This window comes from Globicephala melas, chromosome 6 (assembly GCF_963455315.2).
Source record: "Globicephala melas chromosome 6, mGloMel1.2, whole genome shotgun sequence".
Taxonomy (NCBI): domain Eukaryota; kingdom Metazoa; phylum Chordata; class Mammalia; order Artiodactyla; family Delphinidae; genus Globicephala; species Globicephala melas.
The window spans coordinates 95,950,598-95,974,078 of record NC_083319.1 but is presented as its reverse complement, the minus strand read 5'-3'; the positions used below and the strand labels follow the sequence as shown (position 1 = coordinate 95,974,078).

Below are 23,481 nucleotides of genomic sequence, written 5' to 3'. Positions count from 1 at the left end.
GGTAAAATTCTATTCTTCTCAGGAAGTGGAGAAAAGTTCACCTGCAGAACCCAGGGAAGATCTGGGCTGATTCCAGGCTGGCGTTGGGTTAGCTGCAGTGCCTGATTCAGGGGCAACCATACTGGGCAACCGTCCACCTGAGAGATGAAAATCCCTCAACTGCTGCTGGGGTGAGTCTCCTTGGTGGCCCAGATGCATTTCAGGGCCCAGCGCTCACTCCTGGCAGAAGCACTGACCTGCAGTGGGCCCTGGAGCTGCCTCCAGTTCGGACACGGCCAGCTCACTCAGGGATCACGCAGGGGCCATTCTGGGCTCCCCCATTTGGCTCGATGAACCTTCAAGAGAAGGTAGGCTACTAGGATCATTTTCTACATTCCAGATATTTATCTGATGTGACCTTTGAGCCCTTTATAAAGATATTCTCTATAGGTGCATAGTAGTAGTATTAAAGATCACCAATTAAGAGAAGACATTTTAATTAAAAACTAATATAGTCATTAGAAAGAATGTTTATATTTTGCTCATTATAGGGAACAGAGATAGAGTTTGCTAAGGACCAAGGACTCCTGACCCTCGGTCCTCTCATTGACTTCAGAACCAAGACGGCCTCTGCCACAGTGTTCCCCAGAGCTGCTCCAATCCATCGACTCCTATTCAGAGGAGTGGAGAAAACCTGTCTATAACAGGTCTCCTAAAACACAGTGAGGGGTTAAGGGGTCCCAGCTCATGCAACTAACTTATTCCTGCTTCTCTGTACCTTGATGGGTAATGGCCGGACCACAGGAAGTATTTGCAACTCCTAAAAAAGAAGGGGATTACAAATTAACACAATGTAAATATAATAAAATAAAATGTTATCCTAAAACAGAGAGGTGCACAACTGTTTTTCTTTTACAACGTGTCTCTGTCTCTAACTAGCTAGGTGACTTTGAACAAGTCACTTTATCCCCTCTCCTTCCGCCCCTGAGTTGTTCCCTCTGAACAATGACTGAATTTGAACTTGATGGCTCCTGCATGCCCTTCAGGCCCCATAGTCCAGGGCACTCTGGGCTGCCATGAGGGGATGATGGCTTCTTGGTGTCTGAGGCATCAAGTGAGAGCAGCATGGTGTACGAGGTACTTGCAGCCACAACTTGATTTAATTTAAACTGTATTTCATGAGGTAGATATTAATATCCCCATTACAGATGAGAATACAGAGGTTTAGAGAGAATAAATGATTTACCAAAGTTCCTAGAGCTGGTTAAGTGGTAGAGCCTGGATTCAAACTTTGAAAACCCATGCTTTTGGAGGCTCTGCGTTGAGATCCTGCCACTATGCTAGACATTGGAGTAACAACCCCAGGTACACAGCACTTACCAGGAGCCAGACACAGTTCTAAGCACTTTGCATATACTAACTTGCCTAATCCTCACAATGGTCTCATGTCATTTCACAATTGAGGAAACTGGGGCACAGAGAGATTAAACAACTTGCCCAAGGTCACAGAGCTCGTATGTATAGGAGGGATATTCATAAGCACAAACGATAACTTAGACCTGGGTTTCTCCTTTAAAATAAAGTATGGAAATACTATTTTTTTACAACTATCTGTAGAATATTGGCACAGAAATTTTTCCAATACCAAATCATCTACCTTTCAAAACTTCCTCCAATACTAAGATTCTGTTCCCCAAGAAACCTAGTCACAGCATCACCCCAGGACCCTCAGGTTGGGTATACTATAAAATACATTCGTTTCTAGAGCAATTAATTTATCCTTCTTTAAGAGGGCTCTCCTAATTATGTTAATCTGCACTTTTAAAAAAAAACGTGTAACGTAGTTATCCAAAACTTGAAAGATGAATAGGATTCTATGACATTATAAATTGTTTATTTGTAGTATCCTGAACTGAAACCTAATAATTTCACCAAGCATAAAATAAGCTCTTAGGGCTTCCCTGGTGGCGCAGTGGTTGAGGGTCCGCCTGCTGATGCAGGGGACGCGGGTTTGTACCCTGGTCCAGGAAGATCCCACATGCCGCGGAGCGGCTGGGCCTTTGAGCCATGGCTGCTGAGCCTGCGTGTCCAGAGCCTGTGCTCCGCAACAGTGAGAGGCCCGCGTACCGCTAAAAAAAAAAAAAAAAGCTCTTGTTTAAGTAAAATGCTGGACAATCATTGCTTGGACAATCTAAGATCACCCTTTTGAAGTTTTTCAGGATTTAGGATTCAGAATAACATTTTAAAATGACTCAGTGTTTATACAACACCAGCATAGGGAGGTGTGGGTGAAGGTGAAAGAGAAAAACACAGTGTTCATATATTTTATAATTATTTATTGAGTATGCACTAGATACTTGTGAATACAGTGATGAAAATATTGTCACAGCTCCTACCTTTGGTCAATGGAGAAGGCAGACATTAATTCATACATACACAACTACATACTTAGGTTTTATTACGTGAAACCAAGAGGTGCAGAGTCCTGGAAAAAAAAAAAAAGTGCCGAGTCCTAAGAGAGCTTATAACTCAGGGAGGGGAGAGCTCCCTGAGAAAGTAGTGTGTGAGCTGAGATCTGAAGGATATATATCTCAGATCTTGGCTGGGAGATGAGAGCATTCTAGGTACAGAGTGTGCATTCCAGGTACATGTGCCAAGATTCACAGAAGAGGAAAGGAAGGGCTAGTGGGGATGGGACACAGAAGGAAGGATAGTTAAGGATGGGGCTTTAGGTAATGGTGTGGCTGGCACAGTGGCACATCCAATTCTACTCCCTCTTTCTTGAAAACAGAACCCCACTTTATTCAGGCAGTAGGCAGAGACCCCTTGATCTCAGTGAAGGTAAGCCCAGCTCCCAGACTCAAAAGATAAGTCATAACTGGTTGGCTAATTCTTTGCCTCCTTTCCCAGTGACCAGAGAGGGGTTGGCAAGTGGCCAGTTCTGACCAATAAAGGAAAAATGAAAGAATGCTGGAGGGTTCTTGGGAAAAATTAGATTTTCAAATAAAACCTCAGAGATCAAGAGAAGACATCCTTTTTGCCTTGCCCCTCTTGTCCTGACTGTATGTGACAGTGTGGCACTGTGGTCATCTGGAATGCATGACAATCTTAAAAACACAAAGCCACCGGGTGGAGGATGACAGAATGGAAAAGTAGCACCTGGGTCCTTGACATTTCCAAGCCTCTGGGCAAACCCTGGAACTGCCTCCCCCAGGCCCCTTGATATGTAGGATCATTGAAGGCCTTTGTTTAAGTCATTATTGCTCAGGTCCTCTTATTCACAGCCAGATGCAACCAAAACTGATATGTGCGGGAAGACATTTGTTTCAGTGGTCTATTGTTAAGTCATGAACCACATCAGAGCTTAATGGCATAAAGCACCCATTTATTATTATCTCTCACAGTTCTGTCGGTTGACTGTGCCCAGCTGGGCAGTTCTCACTGGAAGTCTTACAGGTGGTTGCCATCATACAAAAGCTGCAGTCATGTGAAAACTCGACCAGGTTGGATGCCCAAGGTGGCTCACTGATGTGGCTGTTGGCTGGGTGCTCAGCTGGGGCTGTCAACATTGCGCCTATTCATTGCTTTGTCATGCAGCTTGAGCAGCTCACAGTATGGTGGCTGGTTTCCTAGAGGGAGTATTCTAAAAAACAGTGTTCTAGCAGAAACAGTAAAGTTTTTTATGACCCACTTTCAGAAGTCACATGGCATCATTGGTCAAAAGCAAATTGCAGAGCCAACCCAGATTCAAGATGTGAATACCAGGAGGTGTAATTCAGTGGGAGGGTCATCTTTGAAGACTAGCTTCCATACTGTTGAAGGATTTTAAGTGATGAGTGGTGTAGTCAGATGGTTGCTGTATCGAATGGATCGGTGGAAAGGAAGATAAAAGGGAGACCAGTGAAGTGGCTTTCTAGGATTGTGATTGACTCCAATATCCATTCTGTGCCTCCCATTGTGTATCAGCAAATCATCCCTTCTCTCCTTTACACTTACTGATTCAGGTGTGGACAGATCCAACTCAATGTCGACCAAGGAGACTTGAGCAGAACTCTCAGGATCTCTTAGAAAATTTGTTCCTTGTTCTTAAGAAAAAACCTCTTGAAACCAGTCTTCCTCTTTGGCTGGACATGAACATGGAATCATGCAGGACTGATTACCATCAGCTGCTGTCTTATAGCCAGTGAGGAATACTGGTCTTAAAATTATCTTGATATTGGTCTTACAAAGAAGTTAATACTGTGGGTAGTGGAACAAAGATCTCAGAAGAACCAGAGGCTTCAATAGCTTTGTTGAGCCACAGGACAGGAGCTATCCAGGGATGACCTGAACCTCACTTTTTAAATTTTTCACAAATTATTTGATTGATTGATTATCACTGCATATTTTGCAAGGCTACAGGTATAATTAAAGACATTAGAGCAGGTGTCCAGAAGGACAAGGGATGAGAATGGGAGTCGGGACTGGAGACAAAGTGGGGGGAAAAAATGGATGAATGAATAAAGAGACTACAAGTGATTTATAAACTTAGCAGTCTGAATAACTCAACTTTATACCCCTACAATAATAAAAATAATAATAATGAATTGAGAGCCCTTAAGAAATATTATCTAAGGAAAGGTTGCAGGAATGGATTCAAGGGTGTGTATACAAAACTACCTGTTTGATATATTGCAGGGTAATGGGAGATTTAAGGGATTTTCAGTTAATTTTAATATTATGCCAACAAATCTATTTGATTTTAGATCCAAACAAATTTTTCTACATCCCACAATAAGATATTATTCCACTGTTCAATACACATAAATCACTGATAATAGTGACTGACACATAATGCTAAATACGTTAGGTAAAATATTATAAAGAACAATTAAAGATACAACTTTGCTTAATTTTGATTTTTTTCCCATTTAGTACATATACTATATATGCATATACATATATACTTACGTATATTATAGCTTAAGAATTCAGATAAAAGCATGAGGTTTATAAAAATAAAAATCTGTCCTGGCCCACCCTTCCCCACCCCAGATTCCCATTTCCAAAAGGCAACTACTTCTTTTAGTTACTTCTAAAAATTTCTTTATATTTTTAAGTAGCTTGCTCTTCTGGTATTTATGATGTTTTCATTTTGCTGCTGTTCATTAACAACATGCTATAGAAGATGAAGATTCAGGTGTCTTAACATTATCCCTCACACACATTTCAACATTTCACCAACTCCCATCTTCTCAATATAGTTGAACCCATTTTTCAGTTAAGTTCATTCACAGTGTTTCTATTATTAAATGACTTTAAACATTGTTCACTGTGAGCCAAATAGTGATTCCTCTCTATAACATTTTTCTTCTGGGTTTAATTGTCTCTTTTTGTTAATTTTCTTGATGTTGGACCCACTTAGATCCATTCCTTCTGTCCTCCATCCTGTTAATCCAATTTTGCCTAGTCACACTTAGGCCTGCCCACAGCTGTCATCCTGGAATCTCCTTCCCTTCTTTTCTGTGTGAGGTGTCCCATGCCATCTTCTTTCTTGTTTTGCTACTCATTTGGGAGCGGCATATCACCCAGGAGTTTCTTGAGAAAGAGTACCAAGGTGGATTGGTTATTAAGAACTTGTGTGCGGGCATCAGTGCTTTTCTGTTTTCCAGACATGGAGTAACATCACACCTCCTTGCCACATGAGTAGAAGTGGCATGTTCCCTTCATGCCATAGCACTAATTGCTAGTGTGAAACTGGCACTAACACAATGATAGGTGATGTCCAGGATGGTGGCTGTTGTGTTGACCTGGATCATGAAAAAGGGCAGTGTTGCAGGATCTCCCCTACTCTCAGATTTACAAAGGGGTGTAGCATAAGCAAGAAATAAACTTGTTATAATAAGCCACAAAGATTTGGGGGATGGTTGTTACTGTAACATCACCTAACTGATCCTAATTGATACACATTGTATGTCTTCATTCTACTTTTATTATTGCATAATAGTTAATGATAGACTCCTTTGTTGGAAATCATTTCCTTCAGAAGTTTGAAGGCATTGGGGACTTCCCTGGTGGTGCAGTGGTTAAGAATCCTCCTGCCAATGCAGGGGACAGGCATTCAATCCCTGGTCCAGGAGGATCCTGCATGCTGCGGAGCAACTAAGCTCATGTGCCCAACTATTGAGCCTGCGCTCTAGAGCCCACGAGCCACAGCTACTGAGACCATGTGCCAACACTACTGAAGCCCGCACACCTGGAGCTGGTGCTCCACAACAAGGAAAGCCACTGAAATGAGAAGCCTGCGCACTGCAAGGAAGAGTAGCCCCCGCTCACAGCAGTGAAGACTCAACACAGCCAAAAATAAATAAAATAAATTAATTAAAAACAAAAAGTTTGAAGGCATCGGTCTATGCTGTCTGGCTTCTAATATTGCTAATGAGAAGTCTGACCCTACATTTACACATGATCCTTTTTATATGACCTGTCCTCCGATCCCCCTTTTAGAATATTTAGGAGCTTTCTTTATTTTCATTTATGTTTAACTTTACAATGGTATAAGTAGTTGTGGGACTTTTTTTTTTTTTTTTTTTGTGGTACGTGGGCCTCTCACTGTTGTGGCCTCTCCCATTGCGGAGCACAGGCTCCGGACGCGCAGGCTCAGCGGCCATGGCTCACAGGCCCAGCCACTCCGCGGCATGTGGGATCCTCCCAGACCAGGGCACGAACCCGTGTCCCCTGCATCGGCAGGCGGACTCTCAGCCACTGCACCACCAGGGAAGCCCTGTGGGACCTCTTATAATCAGTATGTTGGGCACTTGAGGGAGCCTTTCAATCTGGAAACTCATGTCCTTTGGGGAATTTTCTTTTATTATGTCTTAGATTGTTTCCTCTCCATCTTTTCCTATGTGCTGTCTTTCTGGAACTCAAGTATATGAATCTTGCAATTCCTGAACTGTTTCTCTCATCTGTGTGTCTTTTCTCCCTAATTTCTATCTCTTTGTATTTTTTGTTATATTTTCTGGGACATTTCTTTAACTTTATCTTTCAAGACTTTTAACACATTCTTTCATTTCTGCTTCCATGTTTTTAATTCCCAAGAACTCTTCCTTATTACCTAGATGTTCCTTTTTATGACATATGGCTCTTGCCTCATGGTTGCATTATATTCTTCTTCTTTCCATTATATTCTTCTTCATTTCACATTAACCCTGTTTCCCCAAGTTCCTTTTTTTTTAATAAGCTTTTTATTTTACAATAGTTTTAGATTTACAGAAAAAATTGTGAAGATAGTAGAGTTCCTATATAACTCACAAGTAGTTTCCTTATTATTAAACAGCTTATACAAGTATGATGCATTTGTCACAATTGCAAAGCCAATTGTGCCAAGCTCTTTTTATTCTTTGTTTTGGTGTTTTTCTTCATGTTAAATTATTTTTTCAACTCTGCGGTGACTCTTGGATGACCATTAATATCTAAGAGTTGGGAAAATCCTGATATATAAAGTAAATGGGATTTTACTGGGCTTTAATTAAAAAGTCTTTTCAGTGACTATAGTAAAGTCTGTCTCTATATTAACATTCACTTTATTCAGTCTCTGAGTGGGCAGCAATCCAAGGTAGGAAAAAATTAAAATTTTAGAAAAACATTTTAATTTTTAGAAATGTTTTTCAAATGTACTGGAAACTAATACCTAATATGACCAAATAGAAATAATATCTGAGGAAATATGGTTAATAGGGAAAACAGGAGGCCATTTTAAAGTAAATGTAGTTAATATACCCAGAAAGTGGTGCTTTAAGGCAGAGCCTTTATACCTCTTTTCTCCTGTATCTACACTCATTTCCATTTCTATTCCTTACCTCTTTTCTGAACTTCAGATCCAAACATCCACCTGCCTATGGGACATCGCCATGTAGATGTCTAACACCTGCTTTCAAACTTGCTCACCTTCAGTCTTCCCCATCTCAGAAAATGGTAATGCCATTCACTCAGTGATTCAGGCTAAAGACCTTGGCGAATCCTTGATCTACCTTTCTCTCCCATCCCACAGTGGCAAATCCTATCAGTTCTATCTTCAAACTGTCTCTGGTATGATGACTTCTCACCTCATCCAACTCTACCACCAGCGTCTAACTAAGTCAGGACCTTTGCAGTAGCTCCCCTCACCCTACACCAGCCACACTCTCATCTTTGGTATTTCTTGAACTCCCAAAACATTTTATCATCACTTAGTCTTTCCCCTACCTATAACACTCTTTCACCAAACATTCATAAATTTCATTCCTTTATTAAAAGTTCTGTCCACACAACAACTCTTTAGAGAGGCTTCCCTGTCCACTTTCTGTAATTCTTTATCTCTATACATACTTTCCCTTTCTTCATAGCATTTCATGACATTAGGCCATAATTTTATTGTTTATCTGTTTATTACCTGTCTACCCACTAGAGTGTAAGCACCAGGAGGGCAGGGATGTGACATTTTTTGTGCATTTCTATGCTCCAGTGCCTTAGGAAGTAAGTGCTCAATAAATAAATGTTGATGAATTCCACATCTAGAATTTTAAATAACATCTCTAGAAATTAAAAATGATCACTGAAATTAGATTTTAAATCAATGAACTGATGGGCTGAATAGGCACAACTAAAGACAAAATGGTGAACTAGAATATTGACACCAGGAATTTTACCAAAATGAAGCTTAAAAGGACAAAAATTGGAAATTTTGGAAAAAAGTTAATCTATATAAAATTTAAATACATACATATAAAGAAATCCTTTATTGTGGTAAAACATACATACATAACAAAATTTACCATTTTAAGTGTATAATTCAGCACCATTAAGCATCCGTTTATGTGCTTAGTGACTATTTGTATACCTTCTTTGGTGAAATATCTGTTCAAATCCTTTGCCCATTTTATAACTTGGTTTTTTTGTTGTTGTTTTTGTTCAGTTGCAGGAGTTCTTTATACATTCTGGATATTAATCTCTTATCAGTTGTGTAGTTTGCAAATATTTTCTCCCATAAATAAAAAACTGTCTTAAAGGTAACATAAATAATGAGGTAGAAATAGTCAAAAAAATTGTTCTAGAACTGAAGAAAGACATAATGCTTCAGCTTGAAAGAAACCACCTAGTAACCAGCAAAATAAATGAAAAATGTTCAACATTACTACATATAATACTTGTGTGTGTGTGTTGTGTTAGTCTCAGATTCTTGATAGTGATGCTCATGGTTAGGAATGCCTAAGACACTTGCCCAGGGCCTATATTACAAGCAGTCAGTCCCCACAGACATTTCCCTGACCTGATCCAAAGTTGTGGCTGGTCTGGTCATTGTAGTTCTTATTATGATTGCAGGATGCACTTCAGCAAAAACCATCAGGGAACTTTAAGGAAAAAGGTTTATTACTCACAGGTCTTGGAGGGTACACCGCAAGCTCCAGGACCACACTGTGAGGTCATGGAGAGGGAGGGAGGAAGGGAGGGAGGGATCTGGGGGGAGAGAGAGAGAGAGAACCTAGCAAGAATCAGGGTCTCTGCCTTTGTTAGGGTCCAAGGTTCATGTGTGTAGGGTTTTGCAGGTTCACTCTGTCAGGAGGAAGAAATTTTTCTCTACCCTTCTAGGTTCTTCTGGCTGGTCTAAGAATTAAATTGACATGAAACAGATTAACAGGAGAAAATCACACAAAATTTTAATAACATGTATACATTGGAGAGACCCAGGAAAACAGGATAACTCACCAAAATGGCAGAAACCTCACCTTACATATCATCTTCAACTAAAGACAAAATAGGATGTTGGGGATAGCAGTTTGGGACTTCAAAGAAGGGGAAGGCAATTTACATGGAGATGGAAAAGCAACTGTTTGGTAAACAAATGTTTGCTGGCCATGCAGAGACAGTGAGACAGAGAGGAATTTTAAAAAACACACTGCTAGGTTCCCCCCTGTGTACACACCCAGTTCATACCATAGTTATCTATGGTGATAGCTCCCTTCCTGAAACAGGTCCTCTATCTACATTCTTTAGGCAGTTAGGAGGAAGGTCAAAGGTTCTTCCTGAGTCTTTTGGGCTTTGAATTTTTTCAACTCAAAATAATCTGCATGCCAAAGAAACATTTTGGGGTGAGAAATTTTGCTCCTCTGTAGTCCCACTTTTGAAACTTCTCTTAAGTTTCACAGTCCAGAAGTTAAGTTGATAGATTGCTTTATAACTCATTGAACCAGTATCTTAGTCCTGTTAATAGGTCAGTTCAGTTACTCATTTCAGGAAGCAGAAATGCAGGTGGGCTCCCAAAGCTAGGCCTCTAGGGTGTAAGAAGTTGGGTATTTAATAAGAGGCATTTCTATGGAGACAAAAGAAAAGCAATGGTTAATGATTGGAGCAAGTTATAAACTCACTGTCTGAGTGAGTTCTGATTGCTGCCAGTCCAGAAGATTTCTTGATGTCAGGGTTGAAGCATCTTTTGCAATTTGAAATGTCTCTGAGGATGTCATCACGCGTTCAGCTAAACTTTCTGAGTGCCTTACACAGCAATAAGCACAAAGATTGTCTAAACATGGGCTATTGAGGTAACCTCTCTTAAGTTTATATCAAGTTGTTCAGTTCACAGGGCTTCAGGAAAAAGGCAGTTTTAGTTCTCAATGATTCCACGTCCAAAGTGGGAGAAAAATTAGAAACATTAGTTTGAAAAGTTGTAGTAAAAAATTTGAGTAAGCTAGAAGAATTCAGGATCCAGACCAGCTAACGAGTGGAAAAGCAAAACCTTGAAGACAATTAACAGAACTAGCATCTAATATCCATGACTGTGTATTAAAGTTCTACTGAAAAACAACTTTTTTCTCTAAAGTCACCCTTATTTCTAACAAAGCTAGCTGAATTAACGTTTAATTTGTTTGCTAAATAAATTTAGTTTTATTAAACCTAGCCTGATTACTTAAATCCAGAAAGAATAGTGATTGACCGTAAAGACTATTTTAAATTTGCTTTGCTGGAACTTTTCACAAGGAATTCCAGATTAAATTTTTTTTAGCCTATGGAGGCCAGGAAGCCATGAAGCCACACCAAGGACTTGCCATCTGACTTGCCTGTAATACCTATCTATTTGGGTGAATTCCTCTCTTCTTGAGGTCCCCAAAATATTCTGAGATTCTTGTGCCTGCCAGGAAGTGATCTTCCTTACTCACCTGGTAAGGCCACTGAGAACCTGTTAGCAGGGCACCAGGCTAACTTTCTAAGGGATTTTATGGCTCCCTAAAGTCAACCTCAGTTCCTTAAAGCTGTCTGGATGTATCTGATTCTATGCACATTCTCAAAAATGACTTTCCAGCCAAAGCCATAGCCAAAGTTTCCAATTGGGTCCTGTTATAAAGGGAACATATTCTTAGTGAACTTATACAAATAACTATATTGCCATGAAAATAAGAATACTCACTAAGAGTCTCCAAATTCTGGAGCAATCAGGTAGGGATAAAAAAAGATAAATGTTTCAATTCTACTTACAAATGTATAATTTACCAAGTAGCTATAATATTGTTAGCTTAAGAGGAAAGATTTCCTTATATCTGGAAAGCAGAGATTAAAAAGCCTGTAATAGTTCAGATGAAAAATCATAAAAATTATGATCATGTTCATCAGTTCATTCAGTTTGGTATAATTAATTCTTATTGATCTTGATCTTTGTTAGCAGTTTTATGAAGCCATCAGGGTTTTCATTAGAGTTCTGTAATTTCTTACTCAGTTAAGTATATGATTTGAAAGTTATCAGAAAGGTATATATGTCAAAAAATTCTTTCTATAAATCTTCTTGAACGTGAAGCATTTTTGTGAAAGCATCAGAGTAAAACAGTAACTGTCTATAAATGACAAAATACTTAAAATGGTATGGTTAAAGATCTTATTATAATGCAATTGACAAGGAAATTTGGTTATTTCTGTGACATACAACATTATAAAATAATAACTCGAATTGTGATTGATATTATACCAGGACATATCTGAGTTTTAAGAATTTTATATAATTTCTATAACATTTATATTAGTAACATTCATTCATACAATATAACCTAAGGTTTATCTCAAATTATCACTCATTTGACAATGCTTTCCATGTAATTTAACACACCAAATAAGCCTAATAAGTTTAATATCTCTCTTTGAGATTTTTCAGGGGCTATCTGAAAACCTCAAAGTTAGCTAGAGGTCAAAAAGACTTCATCTAGAATTTGATTTGGGGAAATTTGTCAAAGATATCAAAAGGTTTAAAACACTTGGTCAAATAGGATCATAGGTCACTGTGAAAGAATACTTATTCACTTAAACAAAGTGACAATAAAATATTTCAAAGGCAGGGCTTCCCTGGTGGCGCAGTGGTTGAGAGTCTGCCTGCCGGTGCAGGGGACACGGGTTCGTGCCCCGGTCCGGGAAGATCCCACATGCCGTGGAGCGGCTGGGCCTGTGAGCCATGGCCACTGAGCCTGTGCGTCCGGAGCCTGTGCTCTGCAACAGGAGAGGCCACAACAGTGAGAGGCCCACATACAGCAAAAAAAAAAAAAAAAGAAAAAAAAAATTTCAAAGGCAAATACAGAAAATTACAACAGATTATTTAAAAGGTAAAGAACTTTTACAATCTGCTATCAAAAACAGATCAATAATGCAAGATAACTTTGTCCCCTTAACAGAGAGAAAAATTCAAATTCGAATTTTGCAACAGCTTAGTTTTAATATTAAAATTCATTCACTCAAGTAAATTTATTATATTTATTCTAAATTTATTCTATTTTATTCTTAGCCAGTCTTAACCATGCACAAAAATTTTTCTCAGGGTTTATTTTCCATAAACCTCTATAACACCTTTCTTTTGTATATTCAAATTTTGTCCTATGCTTTCCCTTTCTCTCTCTCTCTCCTTTTTCTTTTAACTTCTTTTTAGGACAAAATTATTTGTTTTCCCTTTAACAAAATTCATTTCCATTCCTTATACTTTTTTCCCCTTACATATAAAGATGTTTTCCTTATTAATTTTAATTATTTTAATTATTTATATTAATTAGAATTCTTAACCCTTAGAAGCCTTAATTTCTAGTGAAAACTAAGGAGTAAGCAATTGTGACCTGTTTGTTATACCAATATTTTTTGGTTGGCAAACATGTGAATACATTTCATAATTTCTAGAAACATACATTTCCTCATAACATAATATTTTTTTAATGTGGTACATGACATGTTTCTAATAAATCTAAACATATTTAGTTTTTCTGTAATAAGAAGACAAAAAGTAAGTATATTTATACTCATTTAGCAGTTAATATTTATCATATTTGGAAATGATCTAGACATTCGATGAATTTTCATCATTTAATTTAAGTTAGCAAAACTGTACAGTTTTGTTTCCAAATTATTTTGGAAGCTGTTTTTAAGTTTTAGCTTACTTACATTTATCTACATCACTGTTCTCAAAAATTATGTTTAGATCACCCTTGAAAACTTCAGGAGACATTAGACAAAGTTGGTCAACATCCCAAGCTATTTTTCTTGCTGACAAATTTTGTATCAGAGATAACATAAACTTATTTGACTTTTGATAAACCTAGGTTGAATAAAAGTTTTACATTTAATGCTGACAACTCTAAACACATGCCTATTTTAATTGAACTGATAACCTTAAATATACTTTTATTTGTTAAAGATTAATCCTGGATCACATGAACTTGAAAAATATTTGGGTTTGTTTCTATTACATTTAAAAATATTTAATTTGTAAGCACTTTTAAGCAAAGTAAACAGAGGTCTTTTACAAATTAATTTCAATAATACTATCAGAGGTAGAAAAAAATACCGTATCTTCAACATACACCACAGACATACAGACGCAACCAGTGAACTCAAAAAATACCATATCTCCAACATACACCACAGACATACAGACACAACCAGTGATCTCACAGCTTCATTTTAAAACTTTAGTCATGAATCTTTTACAAATTAATTTTGATAATACTATCAGAGGTAGAAAAAACACCATATCTCTAACATACACCACAGACATACAGACGCAACCAGTGAACTCAAAAAATACCATATCTCCAACATACACCACAGACATACAGACACAACTAGTGATCTCACAGCTTCATTTTAAAACTTTAGTCATGAATCTTTTACAAATTAATTTCAATAATACTATCAGAGGTAGAAAAAACACCATATCTCTAACATACACCACAGACATACAGACACAACCAGTGATCTCATAGTTTCATTTTAAAACTTTAGTCATGAATCAGGTATTGCAATATAAAACTCACTAGTTTATAAATAACAGTTGGAATAAGTTAAGTTTATCTGCTCAGAAGACTAAGGCTTTTTAGTATTTGTGGAAGAGACTTTTAAGATTTGCATTTGTCCTTGAAAAATCTTTACAGAGACTATGAATTAGATTTTGGGGCAAGGAAGTCTTTCCAGCAGGTTGCACTTTTTAAAGCTCTCTTTCCCTCTTTTTTCCCCCTTTGGTTTCAGGTACTACCTGACTGAGGTAACAGGGTCCAGTCTTAGGCAATAGTGAGCTGTGTTTACATTTCTGTTTAGGTAGAGATTACAAGACAATGTTTTCAATTTCCCCAAAAGAACTGGGTTGCCGCCTAAATGATATGAAAAGGCTGACTTGCTGGTCCAATTACATTTTCTTTCACTTGCTTCTTTATATCAAGGAGATTTCCAACAACTAAAATGGAAATCAAAATATTTCTATGTTCTAGAATTTCGGGGTTTATGTACCACATCTTTAAAAAATCTGCACAAGGCACTCAACAAAGGCCCTCTATCTGAGTGCATAAGTCAACCCTAAACCAGTTCACGCTAGGGACAAAAGTCCTCCACCACTACTCCTGTCAATCCCCAGTTTCCACCTTACACTACGTGGGATCAGGCAACCCTATTGACTTCTTTTAGTATGTTCAATTCACGTACTACGTTGTCCAAAAGGTGGATGTATATGGCCTGTCTTACAATACCAGGCAGGGGAAGCATTCCACAGTGAGACACAAAGTTCACTCCCACAAAACAATCAGGCAAAAGAGACACAACCATTTTACATAAAGCCCATTCAAATATTCCCATTTTCTCCAAACTGAGGTAAATAGAGCAGACTTGTTTGGGGCCCTTTAATGTTGGGGGGATGAGTAGGGGAGTAAGTAACCACATCAGTATTTGTTTTATATATCCCACTTCTTAATAATTATCAAAAGATTTTCATCCCTCTGTGATGAATCCCATGATTCTTCCTTTTCTGATTCCACTTTATTCTGCCTCTAGCAATATTTGCTAGACATAGGTGCTGTGAGGTTGCCCCTGAGCAGAGCTATTTGCTTAGGTGGCAGCTGCCATTAAAAGTGCTAAAGAACTTCAGGCAGGGCAAACTTGACTCAGAGCAAAGTGTCAGGTTTGCTTTCTCACCACTCAAGTGGTTTATTTTTCCTTGTTAGACCCTAGCTGATACATTGCTTCTAAAATGATCCCATCAATCAATTTTCAAAGAGCTGGCAGAGAAATCCTGGCAAATGCAAGCCAGAGCATGTCCCTCTCCTGTTCAGAAACCTCCAACAGCCCCCATGTCATCTGGGAAATGGCAGAGTCCTGAGAGCGACCTACAATCCCCATAAGACCAGGTTTCTTCCTCACTCCTAACCTCACCTCCTACTCTTCTGCCCTCTGGCTCAATCCAATCCAGCCAGATGGGCCCCTCATTCTGCCTTGAGCACTCTGAGAATGCTCCAACCTTAAGGCCTTGCACCTGTTAGTCTCTCTACCTGCAAAGTTCATAGGAGCTGAGAAATTTTTGCAGTGTGTAGCACAAAGGACAATAGTATCAACTAGGTATCTGCATGGCTAGCTCTTTCATTTGCAACTAGTATTTAAGTCAAAAGTTAACTTCTCAGTAAGCTTTCCCTGGTCATACTATCTAAAATATCAACCTCTCAAACAATTTATATCCCCCTTCCCTGCTTTATTACTTTCTCTCTAGCATTTATCACTATCTAAGACACTATATATTTTCCTTGTCTGTCTTGTTTCTTTCTGGTTCCCTTAGTAGGATATAAGCTCCAGGAAGAAAAAGATCTTTGACTATTTTGTTCACTTCTTTGTCCCTATCTCCTTAGGCTTATAGTGGGTACTGGTTAAATATCAGTTGAAAGAGTAAATGAAAAGAAAATGTAACCTCATGAAAGAAGAACTGACTTATGAATAAGAAACAATGAGCCAACTGAATTGCTACATTCACCAAGAACAAAATACCACAAAACTACAGTGAATTAAAAAAAACATGGTGCAAACCACTTAATGGCAAAGGAATAGTATCTAGATTACACAAAGAACTCTTAAAACTGAACAGTTAACATAAAATACTATTGGAAAATGGGCAAAAGACATAAATAGACATTTTACCAAAGACAATAAACAGATCTCTCTCATCCTTATTTGATAACAAACAAACATATGAAAATTGGAAAATTCTAATTAAAACTACAGTGAGATATAATTACATACCTATCAGAATGGCCAAAGTAAGAAATTGTGACAACACCTGGTGAGGATGCAGAGAAACTAGATCACTGATACGTTGCTGATGGGAACGCAAAATGGTACAGGCACTCTGCAAAATAGTTTGGCAGGTTTTGTAAAACTAAACATAAAATTACCATATGACCCACCAATTTCACTTCTGGGTATGAATCCCAGAGAAATGAAAATTGATGTTTACACAAAAATCTGTACACAAATCTTCATAGGAGCTCTATTCTTAATAGCCTAAAACTGGAAACTACTCAAGTGTCCTTCAACATGTGAATGGCCTAACAATGACCTGACATCCATATCAGAGAATACCACTCAGTAATGAAAAGGGAAACACTATTGATACATACAACTTCCTGGATGAATCTTCAGGGAATTATGCTGAATTTTAAATGCCAATCTTAAAATTTCCCCTATGGTATGATTCAATTTATATAAAATTCTAAAAATGCAAAATTATAGAAATGGAGAACAGATTAGGGGGTGTCAGGGGCCAGAGACTGAGGAGGGAGAAGGGGAAGTGGATGTAGCCATAAAAAGGCAAAATGAGGGATCCTTGTGACAAGGGAATGCTTCTGTATCCTGACTGTATCAATGTCAGTATTCTGGTTTTAATATTGTACCATAGTTTTGCAAGATGTTATGATTGAAGAAAACTGGGTAAAGGGGACATGAGATCTCTCTGATTTATTTCTTACAATGCCATATGGACCTGAAAATATTTCAAAATAAGTAATTTATTTTTTTAAGTAATATTGTATCAGAATGGGCACAAATAAAATAGATTAATGGAATCAAATAGATGCTCCAGATACAAACTCTATCAGGTTTGGTTTCCAGAAGCAGACTATGAGACAAGGATATGTGTGAAAATGATTTGTTAAGAAGCATTCTCAGGAAAAACTGGTGGGAGAGATTGGTGGTAGGATCAGAAAAGAAAGGAGGCTGTAGTAAGTTGAATAGTGGCCCCCAAAGTCATGGTCTTACCCCAATCCTAATCCTACATTGTAAATGTCACCTTATTTGGAAAAAGGGCTGTAACAGGTGTAATTAAGGATTCTAAGATGAGATCATCCTGGATTATCCAGATGGGTCCTAAATCCAGTGACAGTGTCTTTATAAGAAACACAGAGGAGACATACACAGAGAAAGAGGAGAAGACCATGTGAAGATGGAGATAGAAATTAGACTGATGCAGCCACAAGCCAGGGAATGCCTGGAGCCACCAGAACCTGGAAGAAGAAAGGACACATTCTCCCCTAAAGGCTTCAAAGTGAGTACAGCCCTGAAAACAGCTTGATTTTGGATTTTTGACCTCTCAGAATATAAGAAAATAAATTTCTCTTTTTTTTACGCCCACCCCATTCGTGGTAATTTGTTATGACAGCCCTAGGAAACTAATACAGATTTTGATACTAGGAAGTGAAGTGCTGCTGTAAGAAATACCTAAAACTATGGAAGTGGCTTTGGAATTAGGTAATGGGTAGAGGTTGGAAGAATTTTGAGGTGCATGAGAGAAAAAGATTTGAAGAGTCTACAGGTAGAAATGTGGGCTTTAAGGATAATTCTGGTGAGATCTCAGAAGAAAGTGAAGAGCATGGTAGAGAAAATGTCTATCATCTTAGAGAATGGGGATCCCATCATGACCAGAATGTTAGTAAATATGGATGTTAAAGTCATTTCTGTTGAGGACTCAGAAGGAAATATGGAACATGTTATTAGAAACTAGAGGAAAGGCAATTGTGGTGATACAGTGGCAAAGAACTTAACTGAATTGTGTCCTGTAGCTACTGTGGAAAGCAGAACTTTTAAGTGATGAACTTGGATAATTAGCTGAGGAAATTTCTAAGCAAAGTGTTGAAAGTGTGGTCTGATTCCTTCATGCTGTTTCTTCAAAAATATGAGAGGAAAGAGGTAAACTGAGGAAGGAACTGTCAGGCAAAAAAGAACACAGCACTTGATGACTTGGGAGGTTCTTGGGTTACCCATATTGCAAAGGATGAAAAAATTAGTAGAGTCACTGTTGGGAAAATATTCTCTGGAGAGAGGGTCAAGGATGCAGCTGGACAAACATTTTGTAAAGAGATTAAATATGTGACTCATGGATCCACTCAATCATCTCAGCAGAGCCAGAAGTAGAGATGGGGTTATTCAGAAAAGATCTCTGGAGGACTCTCTGTCTATGGCACAGTCTCATGACATACGTGGGAGACCCACAAGGTTTCTGAGAATGTTGTATCAGCAGAAACACGGTCAGCTTGGCCTGAAGGGACAGAGACAGGACAAAGTGAAAGAGTGCTGTTGAATTTCCAGAATTCTACAGGGCTGTTAGAGCTGCTTAGCTATAAGCATATGCTCCCCTTCAAGAATGACTATAAGGGCAGAGCCATGGACTCGAGAGCTAGAAGCTGGAGATGTAGGAGCAGAGGCCTACCAATCTACCATAGGTACAGAGGCCTATGGAGCTGTGTGTCCAGATGATGTAGCTTCATAACACAGAGAATTATTCTCAGGCCTTGAAACAAAATGAAACTGGCCCTGCTGAATTTCTAACTTTCTTGGAACTGATGACTCCTTTATTCCTTGCATTTTCTCCCTTTTGGAATGGAAATGTCTATCCTATTCCTGTCCCACCCTTGTACTTTGTATGTGACCTTCTGGCTTTACAGGTCAACAGATGGAGAATTTTGCCATTGGATGGGTTATACCTAGAGATTCATTCATATCTGATTTAGATGACCTAGATAATGAGATTTTGGACTTTTTGAACTGATTTAGATGAGGGTTGAAACTTTTGGAAATGTTGGAATGGAGTGAATGTATTTTGCATGTGGGACAGAGGTGAATTGTGGGCCAGAGATTGGACTGTAGCTGAGTTGAATGGTGGGCCCCCAAAGTACATGTCTATGTCATAATCTCTGGAACCTGTGAATATGGTCTTATTTGGAAAAAGTTTCTTTGCAGATGTAATTAAATTAAGGCTCTTGAGATGACATTAGCCTGGATTATCAGGATGGGTCCTAAATCCAATGACAAGTGTCTGTAAAGAGACACATATAGGACCGACAGAGAAGACCATGTGAATACAGAGGCAGAGATTGTGGTAGTGCAGTCACAAGCTAAAGAATGCCAGGGGCTTCCCTGGTGGCGCAGTGGTTGAGAGTCCGCCTGCCAATGCAGGGGACACGGGTTCATGCCCCGGTCTGGGAAGATCCCACATGCCATGGAGAGGCTGGGCCCGTGAGTCATGGCCGCTGAGCCTGGGCGTACGGAGCCAGTGCTCCATGACGGGACAGGCCACAACAGTGAGAGGCCCGTGTACAGAAAAAAAAAAAAAAAAAAAAAGAATGCCAGGAGCCACCAGAAGCTGGAAGAGACAAGGAAGGATTATTCCCCAGAGTCTTTGGAGGGAGTGCAGCCCTGTCGACAACTTGATTTTGGATTTCTGTCCTCCAGAACTGTGAGAGAATAAATTTTTGTTGTTTCAAGCCACCCAGTTTCTGATAATTTGTTATGGCAACCTGAGGAAAATAATAAAGGGACCATGCAAGAGTGAAAAAGCCTGCAAGGTTCCACAGGGTACCCATTCCAGTGATCTATTGTAGCAGATAACTTCTACATAGCAACCAATCCCAAAGCAGTGGCTTAGGACAATAACAATCATTTGTTTTGCTTACAAATTTTGGGGTTGTCTGAGCTTAGCTAGACATTTTTCACTCAAAGTCTCTCAGATGGTTGAACCAGAGGGTGATTAGAGCCAGGGTCATCTTGAAGGCAACTTCCCTTACATGTCTGGCACCTGGACTGGTAAGACTCAAACAACAGGGGGCTGGAGCAGGTGGGGTCACTTTGCCATCTCTTTTCGTGTGTATGCGGTCCCCACGTGATCTCTCCACGTGGCAGCAGCAATCTACTGTAGAAGTTGTCACAAGGTACATCCAGATTCAAGCAAAGAGAACATAGACTCTACCTCTTGATGGGTGTGTCAAAGAATTTGCACACAGTACCCCTGACTCAATCTAGAGGAGATGGTGAGGTTTACCCCTCAGAATCGTCTTGCTCTGTGCAGCCAGGAAGCTCCAATATTTTATTCCTCAGCAACCATCAGTCACCCACCCAGTAAAGGGCTGCCTGAGAAAACATGTTCTCAGATCCTTCCAGTTCTCCATGAGAGTAGGAAACATGGGTTCTGGCAGCCTGAAGGTACGCCTCTGAAGATTGCAGGAGCTGGCTGCTGGGAGTGAATGCACCTGGGCGAGGCAGTGTGCACAAACATGGTACTGGATCCCAGGTCACCAACATCATCGGGTACATAGTGGCAACTTCATGGGCAGTGCATTAGTGCTGGTGCCATTTCACATAATTTGGGGAAATCAGGATTACTAAAATAAATGGCACTGAGAAAAATTGTTATTCCTTTAGGAAAAAATAAAGGCCCATAACTCTCATCATACAAAAATATAATTTCCAGAATAATTAAAGAGCTAACTATAAACAACAAACTGAAGCATGGGAGGAAAACCTAAGTGTGGTGAAGATGGTCTTTCTAAGCAAGATACAAACCCACAGGCAATAAAAGAACAGACTGACACATTACATAAAAATTAAAATATAGGTATGACAAAAGACAATGTAAAAAACTAGACAGAAATTGGGCAAAAATAATTGTCACATATGAAATTAGATGGTCTTTCTAAGCAAGATACAAACCCACAGGCAATAAAGGAACATACTGACACATTACATAAAAATTAAAATATAGGTATGACAAAAGACAATATAAACATCTAGACAGGAATTGGGCAAAAATAATTGTCACATATGAAATAAGAAAATATAAGATATTCAGAATGCATAAAGAGCTTCCATACATCCATTAGAAAGTGAAAAATAACTAATAGAAAACTGGGCAAAGAATATGAATTGATGATTCACGAACGGACTACAAATGCCAATAAACATATAAGAATAACCATGAATAACCAGCAGCATGGAAAGTAAAATTCAGTGAAGAGACATTTTATCTCCATTAAATTAAATTGGCCAAAAATAGATTGATAATATCCATCATGAGATAGAGTATGGATACACTTTCGAACATTTAAAATTGGTTGAGCCATTCTGGAGAGCAGTATGGCAGTATTTATCAGCATTAACATGCATATTGAGTAAAATTCGACTTTGAGGAAACTTGCCAGACATACCCCAACACACACAGAAAGACAATAGGGCACATCGATGTTTACTGTAGCATTGTTTGTAATAGGTGAAAAAGTAGAAAAAACCTAAGTGTTCATCAATAGGAAAATGTTTAAATAAAATGGAAAGAGAAATATACATAACAAATTATTCCAATAAATAGGCTTCTTTGTTGATTAAAAACACAAGATTTACAGCCAAAAAAAGAATGGAAGAAAAGCAAATTGTAGAACAATATTGTCCCTATGCTCCCGGTTAAATTTAAGAAATCCAACCGAAGTGTGTGTGCACACCACGTTGGGATACATAGGCTCTTGAAGGTTCCACACCAAACTCCTATTATGGCTTAATACCTGCAAAGCCTTAGGCTAGGCTTTATACACGGTAAGTGCTATATAAGAGCTGTCTATTTTTTTTTACGATAATGCATTCCTGCATTACTTATGTAATTTAAAAGTAAAGAATATGTTTGTGATTGCATTAATAACTCCCTGCACCCAACTGCCTGCCAAGCGCGAGGGCCATTTATTAAAATCTCTCCATCCGGAGAGCCCAACACGTGGTCTGGCACATAATGGCCGCGTTGTGAACACCTGTTGCGGGGACCTGCCTGCCGCTTCCCACCCCTCCCCGCACCCAAGCGAGACCACAAGTTGACCTTTCACCCCTAAACCTTCCTCAGCCAGCGCAGCCAACCGCCGCCCAGTACACAGGCGCGAGAAGGCGGTGCCCAACTGACGGCAGCCCCGCCTTCCGGGCGTATAGACGTCACTGGACCGCGCCGCGCAATATCTGACGTGCCTGTGGCCCGCCTTCCGGAAGGAAACCCTGGCGGCTAACTATGGCGACGGTCGCGGAGCAGTGGGTGCTGGTGGAGATGGTACAGGCGCTCTACGAGGTGAGCTTGGCGGCCCCAGGGGTCCACGACCACACCCAGCCCTGGGGAAGTGGGACGTTTTGTGTGGAGTTTTGATCTGAGGCCTGGGCGGGGCTGGCCCGGTTATGCCCGGACCCCCGGCGTCCCTCGCTGGAAAGGCTCATAGGCGCACACATTTCCCAGTGGCGGAATGTAGGGAGGCACGGGCGGGAGCCGGAGCCGGGGGGTCTTGTATTGCGCTGCTGCGAGCACGGAGCCCTCTCCAGGTCCTGCCCGGATACAGGAGAGAGGCTAGTCAAAAGCAAGAGTTGGGACTGATGGTAAAACGGAGTGATGAAAGTAGAGTGGAAAATCTCAGTCTGGTGAGGTCCTAGGGAAGACAGGTTCTCGGAACTGTGGAGCAGGGAATAGGGAAAAGAATTGTAATAAGTTGGACTTTATTTTTGTTGGGACGTGGGGTTAGAAAGGAAGCCGAATGATTTAGGTATGTGAAATAGTTTGTCATTCTTCCGCCTACGTCCCATTTTCTGTCTTGTAAAGATACAACTATTTTAGTAAACTTTTAAAGAAAGACCAGTTAGGAGCTTTTTTGAAAGGTAATATAAAATTTAAATGTCAGTCTTGGAGAATGTTCATTCATTTGACATTTAGTGAGTTTCCATGCATTGTGCAATGGAACTTTCTGCATGTTCTCTGAGCTGTTCAGGACAGTAGACCACTAACCACATGTGGCAGTTAAGCACTTGAAACGAGGCTAGTGCAACTGAGGGGCTGAATTTTTCATTTAATTTAATTTAGATGTGTATTTAAATAGTTGAATGGTGCTAGTGACTACAGTATTGGACAGCAGAGATCTAGATGCTAGGAAT

The 23,481-nt window shown here is 39.4% G+C and overlaps 1 protein-coding gene across 1 annotated transcript in view; it reads left to right on the top strand.

Annotated features, from left to right (window-relative positions):
- The first annotated feature begins 22,506 nt into the window (after positions 1–22,506).
- SPTLC1 (serine palmitoyltransferase long chain base subunit 1) overlaps positions 22,507–23,481 on the top strand; it is a 78,467-nt gene continuing 77,492 nt past the window's right edge. The window contains exon 1 of the mRNA XM_030832543.2: positions 22,507–22,633. Within this exon, the coding sequence (XP_030688403.1) occupies positions 22,577–22,633 (57 nt within the window). The 5' untranslated portion in view covers positions 22,507–22,576. The remainder of the gene's footprint in view (positions 22,634–23,481) is intronic.